The sequence below is a fragment of the Salvelinus fontinalis genome, chromosome 21, assembly GCF_029448725.1.
Source record: "Salvelinus fontinalis isolate EN_2023a chromosome 21, ASM2944872v1, whole genome shotgun sequence".
NCBI classification, from domain to species: domain Eukaryota; kingdom Metazoa; phylum Chordata; class Actinopteri; order Salmoniformes; family Salmonidae; genus Salvelinus; species Salvelinus fontinalis.
Window position 1 is genome coordinate 45010853 of NC_074685.1, and position 15600 is coordinate 45026452.

Below are 15600 nucleotides of genomic sequence, written 5' to 3' on the forward strand. Positions count from 1 at the left end.
TTTGGTTACTACATGATTCCATATGTGTTATTTCATAGTTCTGATGTCTTCACTATTATTTTACAATGTGTAAAAAGAAAAACCCTTGAATGAGTAGGTGTGACCAAACGTTTGACTGGTTAACAAACGTTTGCAGGTTAACAAAGCTGGTGGTCAAAACAGGTCATAGCCACAGACCTCCCTGGTTCTTTGGCCAGATCTGTGTTCATACTGATATGTAATTATCATTTAGCATGCTGCTGTAGTAAAATAACTACTAGTGAGTAATAATCTCTTTTTAAAAATGTAATAATCCTTAATGTTAACATGGAAAATAGTAAAATTCAGTGTACTGTTTGCTAGTTGATGATGGTGTTGGTGTTTTGCAGGCCGTGCACTGTGTCCAGCCTGAAGCAGGTGGATGGTGTTTCTGAGGCAAAGTCCAGCATGCTTATACCCCTCCTCAAAACCATAGCAAGTTTCTGTGAGCTTCACAACCTGAAGGTAAGTCATGTCCATAATTGAGACAGGCATAGGCTATGATTCGACTATCATAAACCATAAGTTAATCCTACATGATCATAACAATTGGTCTCATCACGTGTTCCTAAATGTGTTTTCCCAGATTCTACTACCAAAAACACGGCAAACAACACATTGGCTGGTATTTGTACAGGGTGTTCAACAATGTCTTAAACTCTTGTCTGTTGTCCAGGTGGACTCCTCGACTCTGGCTGCAGCCCCAGGTCCAGAGAGCGTTAGGGGGGTGGTGACTGGGAGGTCCTCCTCTCTACCCAACAGTATTGCCATCACCTACAGACTGTTCCAGGAGGAGGGCAAGAGCATGGTTAGAGAGCCCTGTTTAGTCCTGGCTACATGAAATGGCCATCTGGTTTTATTTATTTCAATTGGAGATCGTATCCTTTTCACAATGTCATACAATTAAGAAGCATGCTATGCTTGCTGGGAGATTCTTTCTACATGAGACTTTCTCCTACAGTTTCTGCAACTATGGTGGAAGTCAAACCAGGCCAGTACGGCTCTACTTGGATTGGTATAATAATAAAAAAAGATACATTTTCAATTTAGGGCTGTATTCAAATTTGATATACATACCACCACTAACATGCATATATCTGGACATCGAAGACGATGGACGATTTCGGTGCGCAGACCTGAATTCAATTACCACCTACTGTGCTCCTCAACTGACACCGTCCATTATGAGCACTATAGGCATGTAATGTGTTGTTCTTAAAGATATGTGTGTGTTGTGTTCAGAGGCAGGTGTCTGATGTGCGCAGTTTACCCGTTGCTGTGCTAGAAACTCAGCTGATCCAGGCCTTCAGGGCAAACCACCCACTGGACACAGAGAGAGCTGGTCTAACAACCGCCATACGAACTACCGTCAGCCGCATCATCCAGTCACACCCTCTCAACTCTGGTACAGACATATCACTTCCTGTATCGCTCAAAATTAGATTAGATCTCAAAGTCTCATCTAGGTTCAGAAAAACTCTGCATTAAACACTAGCCTGGTCCCAGATCTGTTGTCTCCTTCTGTAGCCTGGTCCCAGATCTGTTGTCTCCTTCTGTAGCCTGGTCCCAGATCTGTTGTCTCCTTCTGTAGCCTGGTCCCAGATCTGTCGTCTCCTTCTGTAGCCTGGTCCCAGATCTGTCGTCTCCTTCTGTAGCCTGGTCCCAGATCTGTCGTCTCCTTTTGTAGCCTGGTCCCAGATCTGTTGTCTCCTTCTGTAGCCTGGTCCCAGATCTGTTTATGCTCTTGCCAACTCCATTGTTGTCATTGTGAAGGGGCAGAAACAGACTGACCCAGGCTACATTCAACTTTATTTACCAAGATAAACAATCTTATCACGTCCCGACATGGTTTAGGGCCAGCAGAAAAAACTCCTGAGTAGGAATGCTTATCTTGGATCAGGTTCCCCCTCTTTTTCAATATAATGTAAAAGGCGAAACAGATCCCAGATCTGTACTTCTACTCTGAAACGCTTCGGCTACATTAACACAGGCAGCCTAATTCTGATATATTTTTTCTCTAATTGAGAACCCCCCCCCCCCTCTCTCTCTCTCTCCACACTGACAAACCTTGTCTCTCTCGACTAACCCATCCTCTTTCCCCAGACCTCAGTGACATCAAGGCCATTCGAGCCAGAGTCCCCGACGACATCAGTACCTTCCTCATCCAGTTGACTGTGGAGCTGCTGCAGAGACAGGGGATGCCCACGGCCCCACCTGCTGTTTCCACCAGCCTACAGCAGCCTGAGCTCACCTGGATAGAACCAGAGGTCAATATAAGATTTTTGTTATATTATATCTGTAAATTAGCAGATGCTTTTATCTAGGGATGTAACGATTCACAAATACGCATCGGTCCCAGATTCAAGTGTTTAAGATACTAGGGCATCGGTCCACGGACCCCAAACTGATCCAAATGTAGGATGCATCGGTCAGGAAATCAATTCAAACGTTACGAATCGCCGGTTCACTAACAGTCTTTGCTCATATTACGATCTGCCTTCCGAAAACATCTTATGTGACATGTGGCCTGATCTTGCACATCTGCTCTTTACCTTCAGCATTCATATGCTAAAATGGCTTGTACGATATACGGCTTTATTAGTTGTGACAACAAAACTATCACATGACATAGGTGCTGTTGGAAATTGTGTTTTTACCAGAATAAAAAAAGAACTCATCTGGCTAAACCTGCTGAACGGGGATTTTTCAGGTTCACCATCTGAAATAGTTTTGGTAAAAAAATCTGTGTTTATGGTCGTTTTTAGATATACAGGGTAAAGTTGATGATTTCATTACAAGGACAGCAATCACGTTTTGCAAGTTGCGCTGCATCGCTGATGTGGGAGGAAAAAAGTAAGCTTACATCCAAACGGTCAAAACCAATCCATTTTGAGATGGGGGGGGGGGGGAAATTGTGATAAACTCAGCAAAAAAATGTATTTCCTCTCACTGTCAACTGTGTTAATTTTCAGCAAACTTAACATGTGTAAATATTTGTTAAACAAGATTCAATAACTGAGACATAAACTGAACAAGTTCCACGGACATGTGACTAACAGAAATGGAATAATGTGTCCCTGAACAAAGGGGGGTCAAAATCAAAAGTAGCAGTCCGTATCTGGTGTGGCCACCAGCTGCATTAAGTACTGCAGTGCATCTCCTAATGGACTGCACCAGATTTGCCAGTTCTTGTTGTGAGATGTTACCCCACTCTTCCACCAAAGCACCTGCAAGTTCCTGGACATTTCTGGGGAGAATGACCCTAGCCCTCAACCTCCGATCCAACAGGTCCCAGACGTGCTCAATGGGATTGAGGTCCGGGCTCTTCGCTGGCCATGGCAGAACACTGACATTCTTGTCTTGCAGGAAATCACGCACAGAACGAGCAGTATGGCTGGTGGCATTGTCATGCTGGAGGGTCATGTCAGGATGAGCCTGCAGTAAGGGTACCACAAGGGAGGAGGATGTCTTCCCTGTAACGCAAAGCGTTGAGATTGCCTGCAATGACAACAAGCTCAGTCTGATGATGCTGTGGCACACCGCACCAGACCATCTGGTGTACCAAAATGCAATGACGCTGTCGTTGTGATAGAAGCGTTACACAACTGTATTCCCTTGGTTTATTTCTCCTTCGTTGGGGTACAACTGGGGTAAGTGTCTCATGAGGGTCTCTCTCCCCTGTAGTCAGCACGGATCCTACTTTCTGATTAGAAATGCACTGATGTCAGGTAGTTTATTCCTCCTTATCAAGCCCAGAATGTAGCCATCATTTGATGTACATATCACTACTCTTGATGAACGACGCTACTATCTATCTACAGTGCCTTAAAGTATTCACACCCCCTAACTTTTTCCACATTTTGTTGTGTTACAGCCTGAATTGAACATTTATTAAATTGAGATTTTGTGCCAGTGGTCCACACACAATAGCCCATAATGTCAAAGTGGAATTATGTTTGGAGAAATGTTTACAAATAAAATGAAAACTGAAATGTCTTGTGTCAATAAGTATTCAACCCCTTTGTTACGGCAAGCCTAAATAAGTTCAGGATAAAAAAAAATGTGTGTCACAAGTTGCATGGACTCACTTTGTGTGCAATAAGTGTTACTACATAATTCACCGTGGATATATTTCATTTTATATTCAGATTGTGCCCGTGACAAAGCCTTCTCAGCTAATGTATGCCTTTCAAATACACCTGTGTGACGGTTCATTTCTCAGTGTGGTTGATAACAACTCCTTCAAGGTGAAGGTATAATGACATCTCCAGCCCTAAAGTCGTGCACTATAGTCTCTTTATCTCTCTCTCTTCCTTTACACGCTCTCTTTATCCCTCTCTCTTCCTTTACACGCTCTCTTTATCCCTCTCTCTTCCTTTACACGCTCTCTTTATCCCTCTCTCTTCCTTTACACGCTCTCTTTATCCCTCTCTCTTCCTTTACACGCTCTCTTTCTCTCTTCCTTTACACGCTCTCTTTATCCCTCTCTCTTCCTTTACACGCTCTCTTTATCCCTCTCTTCCTTTACACGCTCTCTTTCTCTCTTCCTTTACACGCTCTCTTTATCCCTCTCTCTTCCTTTACACGCTCTCTTTATCCCTCTCTCTTCCTTTACACGCTCTCTTTATCCCTCTCTCTTCCTTTACACTCTCTCTTTATCCCTCTCTCTTCCTTTACACGCTCTCTTTATCCCTCTCTCTTCCTTGACACGCTCTCTTTATCCCTCTCTCTTCCTTTACACGCTCTCTTTATCTCTCTCTCTTCCTTTACACGCTCTCTTTATCCCTCTCTCTTCCTTTACACGCTCTCTTTATCCCTCTCTCTTCCTTTACACGCTCTCTTTATCTCTCTCTCTTCCTTTACACGCTCTCTTTATCTCTCTCTCTTCCTTGACACGCTCTCTTTATCCCTCTCTCTTCCTTGACACGCTCTCTTTATCCCTCTCTCTTCCTTTACACGCTCTCTTTATCCCTCTCTCTTCCTTTACACGCTCTCTTTATCCCTCTCTCTTCCTTTACACGCTCTCTTTATCCCTCTCTCTTCCTTTACACGCTCTCTTTATCCCTCTCTCTTCCTTTACACGCTCTCTTTATCCCTCTCTCTTCCTTTACACGCTCTCTTTATCCCTCTCTCTTCCTTTACACGCTCTCTTTATCCCTCTCTCTTCCTTTACACGCTCTCTTTATCCCTCTCTCTTCCTTTACACGCTCTCTTTATCCCTCTCTCTTCCTTTACACGCTCTCTTTCTCTCTTCCTTTACACGCTCTCTTTATCCCTCTCTCTTCCTTTACACGCTCTCTTTATCTCTCTCTCTTCCTTTACACGCTTTCTTTATCTCTCTTTTTCTCTCTTCTCCTCCCCCTCTCTCCTCCTCTCCCTCTATGGCCACTCTTGTCAGTGCAGAGCCCAATCTCTCAGGCTGCTCTAGTCCCCATTAAGGGGACAGGCTTTAAAGGCTACGCTGACATCTGGTGCCTTCCTCTCAGACTGATTACTACAGAGGACCTATTTCCTTAAAGGCTGACGCAGCACGACAAGCCCGGCCCCATGCCCAAGCCAAGCTTCATGACCCAGCCTGGCCCCTGTCCTCAGCCCCACTGCCCAGCCTAGCCCCACTCCCCTCTCCAGATGTGAAAGCAGCTTGGGAGGTTTTTCACACCACTGGCTCACTTCTACATGGGAGTCATCTCCCTCGTTGCTGTTGAGTCCATGTTAGTGGCTCATAGTGATATTTGACACTGTCCGTTTGGGTAGGATTTCGTTGCAGTTGTAAATACTAGCTCCTAATGGAATCCAGCTCTCAAGTCATATGTGACATCATTCATTAGCACTAAGTAGGCACTTCACTTGTGTGTTTCTTCCAGGACAAACCAGTGAGAGAACCTTCCGTCCACAAGCCAGTGTGGACAGAAAAAGACCCAGCCCAGCCAGCCCCAGTGGAGCTATCCCCAGCCCAGCCAGCCCCAGTGGAGCTATCCCCAGCCCAACCAGCCCCCATCAAGCTATCCCCAGCCCAGCCAGCCCCCATCAAGCTATCCCCAGCCCAGCCAGCCCCAGTGGAGCTATCCCCACCCCAACCGGTTGGTTGGTCAGCAGTCGGACTCCCAGACGAGATGGAGATGAGTATGGAAGAGGATGACCTGTTCAGGGATCTTCCAATGCCAGAGGTAATGTTCAGCTAACAAAGACAAACTGATTTAAAACTAGCCTGTACTTTTTACACCAATACACCTCTGCGGAAACCTATCTGCATTTGTGGACTAACATGATTTGCAGTATGTCTCAGTCAATGTGTCTCCTACTAAAGATGATGTGTTGTCTTCTCTCTCCCTGGTAGGAAGTGGGTCCCATCCCAGAGTATGTCCTTGCCCCTAAGGCTCTTACTGCAGCCGCCACGGCTGTGCCCCAGACCAGTGCAGTGAAGCTGGCATCCTGGAACAAGGAGCCGCTGGATGAGGACACACAGGAACTATTCAATGACCCCCCTCAGGTAGAAGTTATTGATTTGCTGTTGTGTGTTTTTCTCAGCCTAGAAAAAGTGGATTTCACTCACGATATGAAACGATATACCAGACCTATTATTTCAGCAAAATAGGCACATGTTTGATTCACAAGCATAACAAGTGTCAATGTGTGGGATACGTGATGATATAAATGATATTTCTTACATTACAACCAAGGCGATGAATACGTATTATTTTAACTGTGGATTTAATCATCAATAAGGCAGAGGAGGATAAATATCTGCTCTCATCAGCATCCGGCTTCCATAACTTAATAATTGGCTCCCAAAAATCCCTTTCCCGGGCCTCCCGGGTGGCGCAGTGGTCTAGGGCACTGCATCGCAGCACTAGCTGTGCCACCAGAGACTCTGGGTTTGCGCCCAGGCTCTGTCGCAGCCGGCTGCGACCGGGAGGTCCGTGGGGCGACGCACAATTGGCCTAGCGTCGTCCGGGTTAGGGAGGGTTTGGCCGGTAGGGATATCCTTGTCTCATCGCGCACCAGCGACTCCTGTGGCGGGCCGGGCGCAGTGCGCGCTAACCAAGGTCGCTAGGTGCACGGTGTTTCCTCTGACACATTGGTGCGGCTGGCTTCCGGGTTGGATGCGCGCTGTGTTAAGAAGCAGTGCGGCTTGGTTGGGTTGTGTTTCGGAGAATGCATGGCTTTCGACCTTCGTCTCTCCCGAGCCCGTACGGGAGTCGTAGCGATGAGACAAGATAGTAATTACTAACAATTGGATACCACGAAATTGGGTAGAAAAAGGGGGTAAAATGTTTTTATTTTTTAAATAGAAAAGAAAAATCCCTTTCCCTGCATTAAAGAAACTACTCAGTAAGCCTTTTCAAAACCCTGGGAAAACTCCACTAAGTGGAAGATGAGCAACAGCTTCCAGTCTGTACTTCCAGTGTGTGGAGCTCTCTAGGTCAACGTCAGTGCTCTTGTTCAGCTGTTGATCTCTCTTCCCAGGGTGTCCACGCTAAGGTCCTTATTTCCACGTAGAATTGGATGGAGCTGAACTCATTAGCATAAATCCAGTTGGTAATACCTTCCATCAAGCCCAATTTATATCTCACCCACTCCTGTAGCTAAAGGTCCTCAATAGAAAGGGAAGTAGTGTCATTGACCCACTGAAATGATGCGTTATGCATCCACTAACTGGTCGTTTTGTAGTCATTCTGGTGTCCGGCTGGCAGTGTGACTAGAAATACCGTCACACAGTTGTAGTGATAAGATAGTCAGTCGCCACTGGTTCATCTTATTTAGACCCCTGCCATCCTCCAGTTGTGGTTTTCACAGCGCAGCAGAGCAGATTGTTTGAGAGCTGTTTAATACCGACAATTGCGTGCAACTTAAGAGATCTCCCTGATGACACGGGTGGTGATCTTGTGCCCTGACATGCAGGAATTCACCATAAATCCAAAACAAAAACAGATCTGCGCCAGATGAGCCCACAGCAGGATGTCCACCCGCCCCAGTCAGGCGAACACGCAGACCCTCTGGTTAATGCAGAGTTAATTGTTATTCGCCACAAAGGGCTTTGTTTATTTGTGACGTTCTCCAGAGGGTCGTGACCCTTGGATCTCGCTAATCCCACACGGGAGGATCGATGGAAACGTGGTGTCCCCCGTCTAACGAGATGAGTGTGCCCTGGCTTTGCCTGGAGCTGGTTTACGTTTAACCTCTGACCTGGGGTCAGCGCTCAGCGGGAGCATCTTGAGCGCCCTTTGACCTCCTTTAACCCCATCAGTCCCGATACCCCTGCAAAAATCGGCTTTTCATTTATCTGTATGTCCAGTCCTTATATTAAGCCTCACAATGAATTGTTGTACCATGTCCTGTTCAGGACAACCAGGGCTACAAGTAGAACACAACACTATTTGATATAAACTGTTGCATTTATGAATTTTATGGACAAATATTTAAAAAAATTAAATGAAGTCCGCCAAAGCAAAAACCTGAAATTAATTTATAGAAGGCTGTAAGTACAGAAATTGTTTGCTCTGTGGGAAATTAATATCCAACTAGTCAGTGACTACTGTGTGGAGTTTGACAGCAACTTATTACAGTATATGATTTCCCTTTTTTGAACCCCTTACCATAATGAACCCCTTACCATAATATAGAAAAATGTGTGTTTGTGAGTCTCAGCTTTTCATAGCTTTTTAATAGTTTGTAGCTCAAACCATTCGGCTTCTACAGACGTTTTTGTCAAAAGACCCGGTCCCCTTCGGGATCCGCCCTTGTCTCATAAACACCGCTCTGGCTCAGCCCTCTTTAGCTCAAACACACAATGTTTAAAAGGGGTTAGAAGTCCAACTGGCGCCGGCGTCGCGGTGGGACTCGTGGGTTAAAGGCCACTGGACACCCCTGCTGTGGCGAGGGTCTGCAGTGGTCAAGAGCTGGGACCAGGTGTGGACAGAACAGGCTGCAGTGGTCAGCACAGTCTGCAGTGGTGAAGAGCTGGGACCAGGCTGCAGTGGTCAGCACAGTCTGCAGTGGTCAAGAGCTGGGACCAGGCTGCAGTGGTCAGCACAGTCTGCAGTGGTCAAGAGCTGGGACCAGGCTGCAGTGGTCAGCACAGTCTGCAGTGGTCAAGAGCTGGGACCAGGCTGCAGTGGTCAGCACAGTCTGCAGTGGTCAAGAGCTGGGACCAGGCTGCAGTGGTCAGCACAGTCTGCAGTGGTCAAGAGCTGGGACCAGGCTGCAGTGGTCAGCACAGTCTGCAGTGGTCAAGAGCTGGGACCAGGCTGCAGTGGTCAGCACAGTCTGCAGTGGTCAAGAGCTGGGACCAGGCTGCAGTGGTCAGCAGACTGTTGAGTTGTGGAGCCTTACATGCAGACATAACTGACTGCAGGGGTGTCCAGACATAACTGACTGCATTTCTTCACCACGATCAATTTGAGTTTGTTGTTTTATCAGTGTTTCTCATCAAAGAAAAACCCTCAATCATTCACTGTTGATGTGAATGTGTACTTGAAAGCTTTATTTTTCCACCTTCTCCGCACGCTCCACTGTGCCTCCTATTTATGGTAACCTGTAGATCAATATGTGCATTAGAGCTGCCTCTAAATAGATCAACAGCCGGATCTGTTCTCCCCTTCACCGAGCGGCGGCGGTGAGGTCACTAAAGATTTAGCACCAATGAGATTGAGGGAGACCAACAAAAAGATAAATGCTCTCCTCAAAGAAATTACATTTAGAGGGGTCAGATAAATGGTTTAGAAGGAATTGTGATGAATGGTAATCCGATGTTGGATAGCACGCTTGTGTGTCTTGTATTGATGCAGCTGCGTGCATGAGACTCACATAGACATACAATGGACTGCGGACACTAGACCAAAGGAGGATCCGGGAAGTCCAGTTTAGTCTCCAGGTCCAACCGATTGTAGCAGTCTAGCCATGTGGATTATTGTCTCTCGGCACATTTGGCCGTTACAAATTTGTGCTGGTACATATTTCCTATACTTCATTATAACATGCCCATCAAATAGATTGAAGTCCAGATCCCGTTGTTATCAGCTGTGTGGCCAAGAGATCTATTTCTCATATAGCCTTTATACAGTTGTTTTGACAACAGCTTGTTTCTTTTACTGTGGTTGGTTTTCAATCACAGGACCAGGACACTAATACGTCAGCTTTGTTTTTAGAACTCGTCATAGTAGATATCAGCGGTGTCACAGATGGGGGATTTATTGTCTGAGGTTTGCGTGCATTCCTCAACCTCAATTTTTTTTAAGCTTAAGTCATCCTGGGCTTCTAAGCATTTTTGTATCTCTGACTTGAGGAGACACTGAGGACCCCTGAGTTTTTCAGTAAGAGCAGTGTTATCGGCTGCATGGCGTCTCTATTTACCCAACCAATAGGTCACGTACTGTAGGTCGGACTCCTAATCCAGTGTGGTTTATTCACCAGAGCTCCTTCTTCTAATCTCTGTCTAGCTTCAGGAGACACCACAAGCCTCACCATAAAATCATTTGTTCTTATAAAGGTTATAAATTTAAAGAAAATGCTGTTTTTGTTCATTATGTTAACAGCACCTACTTTTAATGGGTGTTAAATACGCATATTAGAAGTTACTTCAAATCTAATTTGATTTATAGAGGACATTTCTTACAACAAATAATAATATCTGGGAAATGTAAAACACACAACGGTTCTATGGAAATATAAAATCGAGGAGGAAAAAAAAGTTAATTGCGTTCATCCATCCATTTAGCACCAATACAACTCAATTCAGGTGGAAAGAACCGGAGTGAAAGATGGAATGTGATTTTATTTGACTAAAGAACTGTGAATTTGATGCAACAACTGGGACCAGTTCTGCAGACAAACATTCAATTTAACAAAGTCCCACCAGAGCTTTCTCCTACATGATCTCCGTAAAAACTTTGGAGCAGATTTCTCCCTGAAGTACCTTTCCATATTTTACATGACAGCCGGTGAAGCTCTCAGTACCAGAACATTGCCAGAACAAGTGTGAAGTTCATATTTAGTAGGTTGATGATAAGAACTTGAAAGGGAGTACCCAGCAGGCAAAACTGGTTGCAATGGCGTCAGGTTGTATATTGGTTTGATAGGGATGTTTGGTTCACGTCTTTTATGAAAAAGGCGTCTTTACAATAACGAAGATTTGACGTGTTTTCCACAAAGTCATGAAAGACTTTATCTGGTTGTAATAGAGACCAGTTGGTTGTAAACTGGTTATATGACGTCTCAACCAGAACCAGTTTACCACCAGAGGATTATGGAATTAAGATGTCGTGTGCCCACCTGGTAAACCAGGGTTTCGCTATTCTGTGGCGCCACCGGAGGTGGGGAAACACTGTGGCGCCACCGGAGGTGGGGAAACACTGTGGCGCCACCGGAGGTGGTGGGGAAACACTGTGGCGCCACCGGAGGTGGTGGGGAAACACTGTGGCGCCACCGGAGGTGGTGGGGAAACACTGTGGCGCCACCGGAGGTGGTGGGGAAACACTGTGGCGCCACCGGAGGTGGTGGGGAAACACTGTGGCGCCACCGGAGGTGGTGGGGAAACACTGTGGCGCCACCGGAGGTGGTGGGGAAACACTGTGGCGCCACCGGAGGTGGTGGGGAAACACGGTGGCGCCACCGGAGGTGGTGGGGAAACACGGTGGCGCCACCGGAGGTGGTGGGGAAACACGGTGGCGCCACCGGAGGTGGTGGGGAAACACGGTGGCGCCACCGGAGGTGGTGGGGAAACACGGTGGCGCCACCGGAGGTGGTGGGGAAACACGGTGGCGCCACCGGAGGTGGTGGGGAAACACGGTGGCGCCACCGGAGGTGGTGGGGAAACACGGTGGCGCCACCGGAGGTGGTGGGGAAACACGGTGGCGCCACCGGAGGTGGTGGGGAAACACGGTGGCGCCACCGGAGGTGGTGGGGAAACACGGTGGCGCCACCGGAGGTGGTGGGGAAACACTGTGGCTGGGGATAGAAAGGTCACTCAATCAGTGTAGAGCTTTGCTAGTTTTCAGTGGAGCTAACAATAACTATCGACCAAGAGTGGACTCATTGTTGTCAACACATGTTCATCTCTCCACAGAATGTCAGCCAGCCGGCGAAGAGAAAACTACCGGACTGGGCTGAACTACCAAGAGGCTCAAGTTCGTTGGCCTGTACAAAGAAAACCAAAAAGAACAAAGGACTTTTTTCGTAACTGACCAGTGACCAACAAATTATTCTTACTGACCAAATGTTTCTTATTTTCTTTATTACAAAATGGCAAGTAAGGTGTTTATGTCCAACTTAACAATGTAACATAGCAGACTAATTAATGTAAAACATGTAATTATGTAATACTTCTTGTAATAAAGGTACAACTTGAATGTACAGTATTTTAGAGGAAATCATTGGGAAGTATGATTGAGTCATGGAATAATCTAATTTCTTAATGAGTTGCATCTAGTTAAATTAGTACCCACAAGTGAGAAGTATCTAATCTAACTGTGCCAAGTTGACATGATAATTATTAGTATGTTGTAAAATACATAACTCATTAACATATGTATCATTGGTAAGATGACCTTATCACAGAGATCATTCAGTTTGTTGCTGAGCTAAGGTATGTGTCATTCATTCAAATCCTGTACAGACCTTCGATAATTACATTTTAAGGTTAAGAGATTAGCAAATACAGGGCTTTTACATCCATGTGGACATTTTAATCCTGGCTCAGATTAGTGTGTCTGCAGACACTACTTTCTATTGAGATTTACTGGCAAGACTTATTTTGTCACCGTTTGATCCTGGTGGGAAGAGAACTGTACCAGTTATAAGACTATCAAATGTTGATTTCCTGTTCTGGTGGCTCTTTTAAAGTTTGAGACCTGACCATTTTTATAAACTGGAGAGGTTCAGAGTAGATCTGATCACTTACCGTTTCCAGATTATAGTGGTTCTCTTTGTTTTACATTTTGCCTGGATAAAAGACCATCACAGTTCATAGTGATTCTTGCAGTAAAGCCACGACTGCATGTGTATCCGTGCATTGGCCAGTACTACTGCAGTCATTATGACATCTACATTTGCTCAACTATGCAATGTCTAGCTAAACTAAACAAAAGTCCAATCAAGCTCTAACATAAATGATTATATACTGTATGCATGGTTTCTTTTTTAATATCAACTGTATTTGAGCATGTCTTTTTGTAGTAAATTATGCATTTAACTTTTTGTTGAGGGTAACAAAAATAAAATCCACCCTCTTCTTGGAAACACAATAATATAGGGGGGGGGGGAAGGAATCAATTTCACCATTGTGGCCACAGTGCTTTCTCAGAAGTGCATCTCATGCTGACCAAAATAGACTTGACTGAATCTAAGATGCATCCTGTACCAATACTATAGATTTCCATTGGGTGCTGTGGCTAAAGTGAAACCCCCTTTGAGGTAATTCTAAACAGCCTGCCCTCTTTGGCTCAGAGTGGCAGAGTCAGCAATTACTTTACATTAGTTACCTAATGTTAGTCACTGTCTCGGATTTAGTGGCTAGTTTGATGCTGAAGCTCTGATGCTGTCAAGTAACATAAAAGTGCAGATCAGGACTCTTCCCCTGAACGCATTTGTTATAAACCTGGCCCTCATCAATAAAACCTTAAGAGGAAAAGCCCAGTCAATATAGTGTTTTATAGAGACGGGGAAACATGTTAAAGTTTGATCAGAGACCCGGACTACATCTATAGTACAGTCGGAACTAGAAGCACAAGTATTTCGCTAGCACTCGCATTAATATATGCTAACCATGTGTATGTGACCAATACGATTTGATTTGAAACACAGCATTTAAATTACTGATTGATTGTTCTTTAACTAGCGTCGGGAGGTGCGTCGAGCACAAATGCTTCTCTCTCGGGTGGTACCCTATTCTCCCTGTAGCTACAGTATATGGACCCTGGTTAAAAGTAGGGCACTACCCTATGGACCCTGGTCAAAGTATTGCCCTAGAAAGGGAATAGGGTGCCATTTGGGACGTAAGCTCTTTGATGACTCCCGTTGTTTCAAGTTGGGCTGGATGGCTGACCAGTGCAGCCACACGAGTCTGCTGCTGGGTGTACGTGGGAGCAGCAGGTGACCAGTTAAATTAATATGCAGGGCCTTTGCTAGGAAATCGCTCTAAATTGCCGTTGGCGTTCGGCTACATCACGTGTACTCTAATATAATCAATACATTTTAGCAGCACTCCCTTGAAGAGTTTCCCCTCTGCGCTGAGATATTGGTGGACGGGCTATCCTAGTATTTTCCTAGTCGGTGTGTTCGATGACATAGTCCTTGTCTTGCTGTCTACGACATGAGAGCGTTCACATGTAGAAAGACCCCCTTCGTGATATTCATATTCAGGACAGATAAATACTGCTTGTTTCATAAAGGGTGGAGTTCACGTCTTCCAGAATGATGTTAATGTTTCCAGTTTTTGAGATGGAACTCATTGCTGTTATTGTTTCCATTGCATCACATTACTCATGCCACCCATACTTTGATAAAGAGATCTAACATGTACTTTGGCTAATTTACCTATTGCCTTGGTACAAACATGTTTCCATTGTCAACAACGTTTGTATTTTCACATGAATTACATTATCCATAGTTTCACTTGATCATCAGAATTACATTATGCATAGTTTCACTTGATCATCAGAATTACATTATGCATAGTTTCACTTGATAATCAGAATTACATTATGCACTTGATAATCAGAATGGCAATAGAGAGCATTTCATCTTAATTCTCTATCTGCTTCTTAGAATAGGTATATAAAGCATACACAGTCTATTTGTAGAGATGTTGGACTGCATTCCATGGAATATAAACTCAACAAAAAAAGAAGCGTCCTCTCACTGTCAACTGCGTTTATTTAAAGCAAACTTAACATGTGTAAATATTTGTGTGAACATAAGATTTAACAACTGAGACATACACTGAACAAATTCCACAGACATGGAATAATGTGTCCCTGAACAAAGGGGGGGTCAAAATCAAAAGTAACAGTCAGTATTTGGTGTGGCCACCAGCTGCATTAAGTACTGCAGTGCATCTCCTAATGGACTGCACCAGATTTGCCAGTTATTGTTGTGAGATGTTACCCCACTCTTCCACCAAAGCACCTGCAAGTTCCTGGACATTTCTGGGGGGAATGGCCCTAGCCCTCAACCTCCGATCCAACAGGTCCCAGACGTGCTCAATGGGATTGAGATCCGGGCTCTTCGCTGGCCATGGTAGAACACTGACATTCCTGTCTTACAGGAAATCACGCACAGAACGAGCAGTATGGCTGGTGGTATTGTCATGCTGGAGGGTCATGTCAGGATGAGCCTGCAGTAAGGGTACCACATGAGGGAGGAGGATGTCTTCCCTGTAACGCAAAACGGTGAGATTGCCTGCAATGACAACAAGCTCAGTCCGATGATGCTGTGACACACCGTCCCAGACCATGACGGACCCTCCACCTCCAAATCGTTCCCGCTCCAGAGTGCAGGCCTCGGTGTAACGCTCATTTCGACGATAAACGCGAATCCGACCATCACCGCTGGTGAGACAAAACCCTGACTCGTCAGTGAAGAGCA

General features: G+C 45.3%; 1 protein-coding gene across 4 annotated transcripts in view; it reads left to right on the plus strand.

The window, feature by feature from the left end:
* wrn (WRN RecQ like helicase) overlaps positions 1-12369 on the plus strand; it is a 43072-nt gene extending 30703 nt beyond the window's left edge. For all 4 annotated transcript variants that reach the window (XM_055875436.1, XM_055875433.1, XM_055875434.1 and 1 more), the window contains exons 30-36: positions 369-483; positions 695-826; positions 1261-1423; positions 2122-2285; positions 5883-6185; positions 6356-6508; positions 12083-12369. In XM_055875436.1, coding sequence (XP_055731411.1) covers positions 369-483; positions 695-826; positions 1261-1423; positions 2122-2285; positions 5883-6185; positions 6356-6508; positions 12083-12196 — 1144 coding nt within the window. In that variant the 3' untranslated portion in view covers positions 12197-12369. The remainder of the gene's footprint in view (positions 1-368; positions 484-694; positions 827-1260; positions 1424-2121; positions 2286-5882; positions 6186-6355; positions 6509-12082) is intronic.
* Positions 12370-15600: the final 3231 nt, after the last annotated feature.